The sequence below is a fragment of the Lactuca virosa genome, chromosome 5 (genome assembly GCF_052849685.1).
Source record: "Lactuca virosa cultivar CGN04683 chromosome 5, Lactuca_virosa_CGN04683_v6, whole genome shotgun sequence".
Lineage (NCBI taxonomy): Eukaryota > Viridiplantae > Streptophyta > Magnoliopsida > Asterales > Asteraceae > Lactuca > Lactuca virosa.
The window spans coordinates 327,097,538-327,109,467 of record NC_136430.1 but is presented as its reverse complement, the minus strand read 5'-3'; the positions used below and the strand labels follow the sequence as shown (position 1 = coordinate 327,109,467).

The 11,930-nt window shown below is 40.7% G+C and overlaps 1 protein-coding gene across 1 annotated transcript; it reads left to right on the top strand.

Moving 5' to 3' along the window:
• Window positions 1–231: 231 nt before the first annotated feature.
• LOC145113192 (uncharacterized) lies at window positions 232–783 on the top strand. The gene has a single exon (XM_079049311.1). The coding sequence runs from the start codon at window positions 232–234 to the stop codon at window positions 781–783; it is 552 nt and encodes a 183-aa protein (XP_078905437.1).
• Window positions 784–11,930: the final 11,147 nt, after the last annotated feature.

Sequence of the window (11,930 nt, the reverse complement as noted above, 5' to 3'; positions counted from 1 at the left end):
AATGTGCACGACTTTCCTGAAATGTTGTGAAGCCTAGATTGCCTCCACTAGGCATTGGTTTGTTGTTCGAATGCCCATAAAGGGCAATACACTCGAGATGATCATGGTTATCCAACCGTTATACTTGAAGCGGTGGCCTCACAGGATTTATGGATATGGCATGCATTCTTTGGCTCTGTTGGCTCCTTCAATGACATTAATGTTCTTAACATGTGTCTGTTATTTGACGACATGTATAACGGGATTGCACCAGACTCTTTTCAAGTATCTGGAACATCGTACAGGAACATATATTATATTGTCGACGAGATCTATCCGAAGCGTGCTTGTTTTGTGAAGTCATTGTCTTGTCTAAATGATCGCAAAAGGTTGACGTTTAAGAGAGCTCAAGAGAAGGCAATAAAGGATGTTGAACGAGCATTTGGGGCTTTGAAAAAACGTTGGCATATTCTTAAATATCACGCGCCTTATTTGGAGGAGAAGAAAATGAGTGAGGTGATGTATACTTGTATTATATTGCATAATATGAATCTCGAAGACGAAAGAAATGCAATATGTGAGTATAAAGAAAGCGAGATTGTTCCGCCGACACAAGCTTTTGAGGTTGGAAGCGCGAAGTACTTGGCGAGGAGGTCAATAATTCATGATGTTGAGACACATTATGTTCTTCGTAGGGACTTGACGGAACATATTTGGAACGTCGACCGCATCGATCTTAACGCGGAACCGATTGACGATTGGAATGTCAATTTTCCGATGAAGATCTCTTTTAGGTCTATCTAGGTTTGATAATTTCAGTTTCTATGTTTTTTATTTTAAATTATAAGTTTATTTGTGTATTTGTTGTACTTTTCATTGAATTTTAATGAAATTGTAGTTTTAAATTAAGTTGGTTAAATTGATTATTTTTAATATAAATTAATTTAAAAAAAAATGGCAAGTGTGACAACCCACGCCATGAAAATGACAAGTGTGGCAAACAGTGTGGCAAATATAATGAAATGATTCCTTTCATATTCTTAAAAAACTCCACTTTTTGTATATTTTGTTATTACAGTACACAGTAGTGAATGATAGTCATTATCCAATGTTAGTTTGTTTCTCAAACACAATGATCAAACACAACTAATCGTTGCTTTCTTACATTACCTTGCTTTCTTATAAAACAATGTTAATTCATTGTATGGCATTATCATTTTTATTTTTCTTTATTAATCTAGACATAATGAACATTCCTCGTATCTTCAAACCATTTTACATATTAATTTAAATTAACAATTATATAGTTACGAACAAAACATGTGTTGTATAAAATTAACTATTTGCAAATCTGGTATGTTTTCATTTATACCCACGCCATAATAGCAACCCGCTTTCATTTTTCAATCCATAATAACAACCAACTTTTATTCTCAACACATAATGGTAATTGACTTTCATTTTTGACCTAAGATAGCATCTTACTTTCCTTGTTAACCTATATCAACAACGTATTATGATTTTTAATCCATAATAGCATCACAATTTCATTTTTAATCGATTATGTGATGATCATTCTATTATTAATCTAGACGTAAAAGACATTGTCCATATTTTCAAACCATTTTACATATTACTACAAAATAATGATGATACAATTATGGACATAACATCAAACTTTGTATAAAACTCTAAACAAAACTTATCTCTTATTAATTTAATTGAACTTTTAAAGTTTTTTATTTTTCATTACCATTTTTAATTATCAATATTGTTTTTCTTTCTTATCTGTGGTTTCTACGGGTTGTACCTATTATATATATATATATATATATATATATATATATATATGTATATATATATTATTTTAATATAATATTATATAATTAAAATCATAAAAATTAAAATTAAATAAATTACAAAACTAAAATTAAGTTAAAATATTTAAAATAATGCAACCTTCTAGTACTGAAATTTGTAACATTCGATTCCAGGTACTACTTCTTTGGTCCCTTATGTAACGCCCGGGTTTCGGGGCTAAGCTATTTTGAGACAATGTAATAGTCTAGGTCAACTATTGTAACACCTTTTGAGATAATAAAGATGAAATATTTGAGTATTATGTGAATTTATATGCTTATTACTTATTTATAAATGTGTAATAAATAAAGAATAAAAATAAGCGTCAAAATTAAAGTATGAGATAAGCCCGATATCTTTACATAAAGTTTTAGTGGTCGAAACAAGGATTCCGGGGATATAAATAACGCCGAAATCCGAGTTATAACGAAGAAGTTATGACCCGTCGAAGTTTCGCGACGGAACCAGCACGACATCGGGAAGCGTAAATAGTGAATTTACGATAGAACGAGTTTTAGCCTTAGCGATCTAAACGAAAGTCGTAGAATACGTTAAACCGAGAGCGTCCATAAAAAGAACGCCTAAATCTGACTTCGTATGAGGAAGTTATTATTTTTCGAAGTTTCGGCTTAGCAGTGTACAGCCCGAAGTTCGAATATTAGATCGAGCGATTTTTAGCCGACACAACCTAAACGAGAATCGAAGAGCTCGTTAATAGTAGCGTGACGATAAAAAGACAGACGAAAACGGACGTCGGATGAAGAAGTTATGAATTTTTAACGGACCAATCCTGTCTCGGCCAAATATAACTTTCAAAATAAAGTCAAAATTAGCCGACGGAGTCTAAACGAAAGTTGTAGAGTGCGTTCCCGCCTACGCGTGGATATAAAGAACGTCGAAAACGGAGCTCGTATGTGAAAGTTACGAATTTTTAAAGTCGAGTGTGCAACTTGCGAAATCTGATGCAAGATACGATGACGTGGCACGATCCCAGCCTTCCCTTGCTCCCCACGATCTCGCACCAGATGAAGACACGTCGCCTTTGCTCTACGCCCCGCGTCCGAGGTTGGGTACGCCCATCGTACCTCGTTCTTATTCGGGTCCGATGCAAGTGCGAGCCAGCTGTGCGAAGCTGGCAACCTCATCCGAACTACGCCCAACGTAGTGCTGCTGAACGCGCAGCGTAGTCCGAAGCCAGGCGGCTATAAATAGGTTGCGAAGGGTTCCGAGTTTTTCACACATTTTCCACTTCTCTCTCTAGTTTCTTTCTCTCTCTAGCCTATCTTAAGCCCCCTAAAGCCTAGGTAAACACCCTAGCACCCGAAGGAAACCCCGAGGCTCCCGGAGTCCCGAGAAAAAGGGTCTTTCGGTTCGGAAACGCTGCTCCAAGCGAAGCCCGATTTTCTTTAAAATCCGCTGTAAGTGAGCTACGCCTATGAAAATTTTAATATAGCTTTTAAATAATTATAGTAATGTTATTTGGTCCTTAAAATAATTATTTTGGCTATTATTATGAGTTATTTAGAGTGTTGTTTAACGCATATATAATAATAATAATAGCTAGACTATTAATTAGTCGCGGTTAACGTTAGACTAAACCCTAGTGGAATTGATACTAGGTTTTGTCGAGGGAAAATTATTTTGAGACAACGAAGCGCTGTTCGAGTACAGAGTCACCACCTTTCAGGTGAGTGCATAGTTACTTTTAGCTTACACATAGATATGAAGTATTTAATATAAATTACGTGCTGTGTGTGCATATTATCTGTATACTTGCTATCATGCTGGATGAACGATTTTATACATGTTTTAAACTGTATATGTATTTTATATCTACAAAATGTGTTGGGTAAAACATGGGTAGATGTAATAGTTGTTGTGTGACAAAATAAAATAATGAGAGGCCTCGTTATAGATGTTATTGATGATCCAATCATCTAGCGGAGTATAGATGACGACCACAGACTATTCTAGACAGTCCAGTGGAGCGCTAGCAGGCTCGCAACCTGTAGGTGTTTATTTCAACTGTGTGTTTACCAGCAGTACTCCATCCCCCACATGGTTGCCTATTTGACATGAATTGCTGAGGAATCCCCGAAGCATGTGTTGTCACCCCGATGAAAGTCCTTAGACTAGGTCCCTTGTGTTAGATGTTTTAGGGACGTAAAGTGAGGATAACGGGAATGGGTAATCGGGTTTGTTTGGTTTGATAAAGTTAATAAACTTATTTATTGTGGGTTGAAAACCCTATGTGCTCACCAGGCTCCCAAGCCTGACCCACTCAGTTTCTTGTATTACAGGTAGTGGCGCATGAGCATAGATGTTTGGATGAGAGATAAGAGATTATAGGCCTGTAAATACGAAATAATGTAGTAAGGCTTATGTTGTATTGTTTATGCTTTTGATCTGTATCGAACATGACATCCCGAGTCTTTTAATGAAATACATTTCTTTGGAAATGCTTTTGATAAATCTTTATCATATTTTGTTTTGGGACAAATTCCACAACACTTTTATTTAAAATGTTACTCTGATTTTCAAACAAGCATAAACAAAATCGTTCTTTTTTGGCCGTGAAAATGGGGATGTCACAGTTGCTATCAGAGCGTTAGTTTAAGCGAACTAGGAATTTGTAGGATTTTTAGACTTAAACTTAGAATGCTAAGCGATGATTGTGAGGTGTGAGCACTAGCTTATTTTAGGAATTGTGCGTAAAATGCTTTTATGTGCTAAATGCTTTGTGCCTGATATGCTGTTATTTGTTCGGATCTATGGTCTGTTGCCGACCGGATCTGGAAACCTTATGTGTTTAGGATTCTAAACGTACGACTACGATATTAGAACTAACATGTAAACGTTTCGGAGTGATAAGGACGATTTAAACGACTATCCTAAATAAAGATCTAAATTCACCTTATTCGGTGTATAGATCAAAATGGCAAGAACCCGCAGTGGAGTCGGGAATGCAAATGGGAACAAAAACCAACCCCCAGTGATTGAGCAAATACCGCTTGTGGTAGCCGCTGCTGAGCCAATAACGATGGCCGGAGTGCAAGCGATGATCCAGATGATGTTGGATCGTCAAATGGAGGAAACCAGACGTTTGCTCCAGCAGAATCGAGAGGAAGCTACCATACCAATCGAACAACCCGAATTGAACAGAGGGCAGTCTGAGGAGGGGAACTACAGTAGGACCGTTGGTCAAGCCAACCCACCAATAGTTCGACAAATCAATCAGGATGACGGAGTCGAGAGGAATGGATGCAAGTACAAGGATTTTCTGACTTGCAAGCCATCGACCTTCACTGGAAAGGAAGATCCGATCGGGGTCATGGATTGGATCTCGGAGATGGAGTTAGCTTTCATGACGTGTGGTTGCAGAGGCAAACTACAGACCACGTTTGCAGTGCGTCAGTTCCAAGGAGGCGTTGTGCGTTGGTGGAACACCCTGGGGAAGACCTTGAGCCCCAATGAGCCCCTGCAGCTGACATGGGTGGAGTTTTTAGTACAATTCAAGCGCAAGTACTGCTCAGCCCAAAACTTGCTCGAGCTAGAGAACTAGTTTCTGACCCTGAAGAAGGGAAGCATGTCAATCGATGAATACACGAACAACTTCACAGAGAAGATGGAGTTTGCCTTGCGTCTTGTGCCGGATGAATTGACGAAAATCGACAAGTACGCAAAGGGACTTCCATGGGAGTACGCGGTGCCAGTGCGCCAGACACCTACTCTGGAGGCAGCTATCTGGGTTGCCAAGTCTGTGGAGGATATGATTAAGGGAAGAGCTGCCAGCAAGGTTGAGGTTGGCGAGAAGAGGAAATTTGAAGGGACTGCTAAACCCAACAAAAAGAAGAGCAAGTTCGGTTCAAAGAAGTTTGGAGGAGGAGGGAATGAAGCAAAATGGTGCGAGAAGTGCAAGAAGAAGCAATCGGGAAAATGTAGCGAGGAAGTGACCTGCTACAAGTGTGGGAAAACGGGGCACTATGCCAATGAGTGCACCATCAACAAGAGGGTGTGCTATGAGTGCCGTGAAGAAGGGCATATTGCTAAGGATTTCCCGAAGAAGAAAGACGCGGCAAGGCCCAACATTCCACCGAAGCCGAAGGCGAGAGCCTTCCAGATGACGCTCGAGGCTGCGAAAGAGGCAGCATACGTCGCTTTAGGTACCTTTCTTGTAAATGGATTGCCTGCCAATATACTATTTGATTCCGGAGCCAACTACTCCTTTGTGTCGCATAAATTTGGTGGGAAATTAGCATTGCCTGTAGAAAAATTTGATAATGCCCTAATTGTGGAAGTTGCCAGTGGCAAGTTCGTACCTGTTAGTAACCGTATTAGGAACATCGTCATCGACCTAAACGGAAACGAATTCCACGAAGAGCTATTACCCATAGAGTTTAACGGTTTCGATATCGTTTTGGGTATGGATTGGCTTAGCGCCAACGATGCTGAGATTCAATGACGAAAGAAGATAGTAAGGGTAAACCCACCCAGAAAGAGTCATTTATGGTGTACGGGGACAAACGTTGAGTAAATTCTAGAATCATCTCCCTGATGAAAGCCAGAAAATGTTTGTCCAAGGGATGTGCATCATACTTGGCATTTGTAATCCATGCTAAGAAGGAAAGAAAGAGGTGCAGAATATACCGGTTGTGTGCGATTATCTGGAAGTCTTTCTCGAAGATCTTCCCGAATTGCCACCTGATAGACAAGTGGAGTTTCGGATAGACTTGTTACCAGGTACAACACCGATAGCAAAGGCACCTTACCGATTAGCACCGACAGAGATGAAGGAGCTTATGACGCAACTTCAGGAGCTGTTGGACAACGGTTTCATTCGACCTAGTTCATCACCCTGGGGAGCTCCGATGCTATTCGTGAAGAAGAAAGACGGGAGCATGAGAATGTGCATAGACTATAGAGAGCTGAACAAGGCAACGGTAAAGAATAAGTACCCTTTGCCAAGGATTGATGACCTATTCGATCAGCTACAAGGTTCGAGCTACTTCTCAAAGATCGATCTTAGGTCAGGGTATCATCAGCTGAAAGTGAGAGATCAGGATATTGAGAAGACTGCATTCAGAACGAGATATGGACACTACGAGTTCTTGGTTATGTCGTTTGGACTAACCAATGCTCCAGCAGCATTCATGGATTTGATGAACAGGGTTTGTAAACGATTCCTTGATAAATCCGTGATAGTGTTCATCGACGACATTCTAATCTACTCGAAAAGCCAGGAGGAGCATGGCAAGCATCTACGAGAAGTATTAGAAGTGCTGAAGAAGGAAAAGCTTTATGCAAAGTTCTCCAAATGCGATTTTTGGATCCGAGAAGTCTAGTTCTTGGGTCATGTGGTTAACCAAGAAGGGATAATGGTTGACCCAGCAAAGATCGAAGTTGTGATGAAGTGGGAACGTCCAAAGAGTCCCACGGAGATTCGAAGCTTTCTAGGATTAGCCGGATATTACCAAAGATTTATCCAAGGATTTTCTTCGATAGATGCTCCATTGACAGCGTCGACCCACAAAGGAGCTACATATTCATGGAGTGAGAAACACGATGAGGCATTCGAGAAGCTAAAGAAGAAGTTATGTGAAGCACCGATTCTTTCTCTACCCGATGGAGTCGAAGACTTCGCAGTCTACAGTGACGCATCTGGAGTCGGGTTGGGTTGTGTTCTGACCCAAAGAGAAAAGGTGATAGCATATGCCTCTCGACAATTAAAAGAGCACGAAAAGAACTACCCCACTCATGATCTGGAGTTGGCAGCGGTAGTATTCTCCTTAAAGATATGGAGGCATTACCTCTATGTCACGAAGTGCAAGCTTTTCACTGATCATAAGAGTCTCCAGTATCTCTTTAATCAGAAAGAATTGAACATGAGACAACGATGCTGGCTAGAGTTAATCAAGGACTACGACTGTGAGATACTTTACCACCCCGGTAAAGCAAATGTTGTCGCTGATGCTCTCAGTCGAAAAGTCAATCTTGAAAGGAAAAGGCCAAGAGCGTTGAGAATTGAAGTTGTCTCGACAATTGTGGAAAGTATCAAGAAAGCTCAAGAAGAAGCTTCAAAAAAGAATGACCGAAAGGAAGAACGTTTGGGAAAGACGTTGGTATTCGGTACAAACCGTCAAGGACTGAAGGTATTCCAATATCGGATTTGGGTACCTAAGACGGGAGGAATAAGAGATCTTCTGATGGAAGAAGCTCACAAGACCATGTACTCAATTCATCCTGATAGCACAAAAATGTATAGGGACCTAAAACCCTACTACTGGTGGCCGACGATAAAGCTAGATGTTGCGAAGTATGTGGCCGAGTGTGTGACATGTGAAAGAGTTAAGGAACAACATCAGAAACCGTATGGGAGTTTAGAACCTTTACCTGTACCCATGGGTAAATGGGAAGACAACACCATGGATTTTGTGACTAAACTGCCCAGGACGAAGAACGGACATGACATGATTTGGGTGGTCGTGGATCGTTTCACTAAGAGTGCACACTTCATAACAGCCAACGAGAGGTGGTCTATGGATAAGCTTGCAAATGCTTACGTGAAGGAAATTGTGAGACTTCACGGTGTTCCTCTAACGATTGTATCCGATCGTGATAGTCGTTTCACATCAAGGTTCTGGATAAGTCTACAAGAGGAACTGGGTACGAAGTTGTGTCTGAGTACAGCTTACCATCCGCAGACTGATGGTCAGAGAGAAAGAACGATTCAAACGCTTGAAGATATGCTGAGAGCATGTACCCTAGAGTTCCAAGGTAACTGGGATGAGTACTTACCTCTGGTAGAATTTTCCTACAACAATAGTTTCCACTCGAGCATCAAGATGGCACCCTATCAAGCCTTGTACGGACAGAAGTGTCGTACGCCGTCTTGTTGGCTTGAGGCTGGGGAAAAGCAGTTTATGGGCCCCGAGATAGTCCATGAGACTGCTGAAAATTTGAAAGTAATCAGGGAGAGCATGTTAGCAGCTCAGGATCGTCAGAAGAGCTATGATGACAAGAAAAGACGACCGATGACCTTCGAAGTTGGGGATTCAGTTTTGCTTAAAGTCTCACCGTGGAAGGGACTTATAAGATTTCGGGAAACGAGGAGAGTTGAGTCCAAGGTTTATTGGACCGTTCAAAGTTCTTCAGAAGATTGGGAACCAAGCTTACAAGCTCGAATTACCCGAAGAACTGGATGGAATTGATAACACCTTCCATGTGTGTTATTTGAGGAAGTTCACGGGAGAAGTTCCCGACATAATTCCAATCTCAGAGTTAAGAATGGATGAGAATAAGAGGCTAATCGAAGAGCCCGAGGCAATCGTTGACCGTAAGACTAAGAAGTTACGACGCAAGATGGTCGACTTAGTGCTAGTCCGGTGGAAACATTCGAATGGGCCGAATCTCACTTGGGAAACAGAAAGTGACATGATGAGTCGCTACCCACATCTGTTTGCTGATGCATGATTCCGAGACGGAATCTGTAACGCCCGTGTTTCTAGGCTAGGAATTAATATTGACATAATGGTCTAGGTTAACCTTTGTAACTCATTTAGAAGAAATGAAAAGGAATTATGTGAATTTTATGTGAATTATGTGTTTTATGCTTAATTATTAGGGTTTAACTAATTAAGAATAAAAATGAGCATCAAAAATTAAATTTTAGATAAAGCTGATATCTATTAAGAAACTTGTAGTGGGCGTGACAAGGATTACAGATATATAAAGAATACCGAAATCCGAGTTATAACGAAGAAGTTATGACCTGTCGAAGTTTCACGATAAACCGGCACGGTGCCGAATGTCGTAAAAAGTGAGTTTTTGATAAACTACTTTTTAGCCTTAGTGATCTAAACGAAACTCGTAGTGTTCGTTAAACCGAGAGTAGATATAAAAAGAACGCCCAAATCTGACTTCGTATGAGGAAGTTATGATTTTTCGAAGTTTCAGCTTAGTAGTAGACAGCTAAAAACTCGAATTCTAGATCGAGCGATTTTTAGCCGACACGGCCTAAACGAGAATCGAAGGTCTCGTCATTTATAGCACAACGGTAAAAAGTCTGACGAAAACGGACGTCGGATGAAGATGTTATAAATTTTTAACGGATTTCCTGTCCCGGTCTGTTAAAAATAATAATTTAAAAATTAAAGTCAAAATTAGCCAACGAAGTCTAAACGAAAGTTGTAGAGCATAATTTTACCTACGCATGCATATAAAGAACGTAAAAAACGGAGCCCGTATGAGAAAGTTATGGATTTTACAAGAATGGGCACAATTTTCGAGAAAATTCGCAAGGAATGGTGCTGGTCACGTGATCCTCGCATGCATAGCCCGTGCGCAAACACGCGTGTCGCTTGCTGATTGGACCGAGGGTGCGGTCCAATGATCTTCCGACGCCTCGCTTCTGACTCATCATCCGAGCCTCGCTGGCCCAATCCGAAGGCGCCGCGTGCCCTTCGCGTGTCCGAACCCTCGCATACGTGTCCTCCTCCGGATCCGACCACGTGTCCGAAGCTCCTGCTGCCTCGTGTCTCGCCTGCTGACTCTTCCCTTCTAAGCCGACCTTCGGACCCCTATATATAGAAGGCATGCGAGCCTTCTCGGCTACATTTGGGAAATTGCCATTTTTAGCCCCTTTCTCCATATTTTCTTTATCTTAACCTCCCCCGATGCCCCGAGATCAATTCCAATGCTCGGAACACATCCCGGAGTGCCCGAAGGCCCGGAAAATTTATCGTTTCGGTTTTGAAGCCCGACCTTTCGCAGAGCCCGGTTTCTCAATAAAACTCCCGGTTTTATTAGAAACGATCGTTTTAGGAAACGAATTGCTGCCCGATTTTCATTAAATCAGGTGAGTGTATAGTCACTTTCACCTTACACATAGATATGAAGTATTTACCTTAAAATACGTGCTATGTGTAAATATATTAATTGTTTATTTGAGGTGACTGTTGAATTGATGTTTTATACAAGTTTTAAACTGTATATATATTTTTATCTACAAATATGTTGGGTAAAACATGGGTAGATGAATTAGATGATGTGTGATGAAATAAAAGTGATGAGAGGTATCGATGTTTAAGATGATCTAGTCATCTAGCAGAGTATAGACAACGGCCACAGACTATTTTAGATAGTCCAGTGGAACGTTAGTAGACTTGTAATCGGTACGTATGTTTGAACTATATGTTCATAAAGTGTTCTTGAACTATATGTTCATTAGGTGTTTTTGAACTATGTGTTCATCCATTAGTTCTTCCTTTTGACACTATTACGTGTCGGGGTACGGGAGCGTACGGGAGTACTTTATCAGTATTTTCCCTATACTTTTATTTGGAAGAGCTTTGGAGTCTTCGTTCTTTTATGAAGTGATCGGACTAGCTTTATGAGTTAGTGATATGGATCATGAGTTAAATAGTGGGTGTGTGATGAAAGGTGAGTTGGATAGATGAGATGATCAGTGATATAGATCATGAGTTGAGAGTGAGTGGTGAAATATGGGAAATGCTTTTACCCAAATGTTGGCATGAGTGGTGCAATATGAGAAAAGCCCTTACCCAATGTTGACCCCCGTCATTCAGCAGAGTAGGGATGACAACCATGGACTGTTCTAGACGGTCTGCGGAACACTAGCAGGCTCGCAACCTGTAGGTGTTAATGGACTTAAGTGTTCATTCGCTGTACTCTAAAACCCCCGTCATTCAGCAGAGTATGGATGACAACCATAGACTGTTTTGATGGTTTGTGGAACACTAGCAGGCTCGTAACCTGTAGGTGTTAATAGACTTAAGTGTTCATTCGCTGTACTCTATTCCCCTCATGAGTGCCTTTAGGGCAAGTAAGGCTGGGGAAAACCCCTTAAGTATGTTCATCAGCTGTATGGAAAACCCATTGACATGTATTGCGGGGGAAAACTCCCGTGGGAAATACCATCGATGAATAAGAGCTATGGACTAGCACATGGCGACGATGTGACTTCGTGCCTATTTGACATAAATTGCTGAAGGAAAGCAATGTTGTCACCTTGTTGGTTGTTTTAATGTTAGGATGTCTTGTTTGACATAACTTGCTGAGGGAAAGCAGTGTTG

Excerpts from the sequence above, each read along its gene's own strand:
- LOC145113192 (XM_079049311.1), top strand. The coding sequence starts at position 232 with ATGTATAACGGGATTGCACCAGACTCTTTTCAAGTATCTGGAACATCG.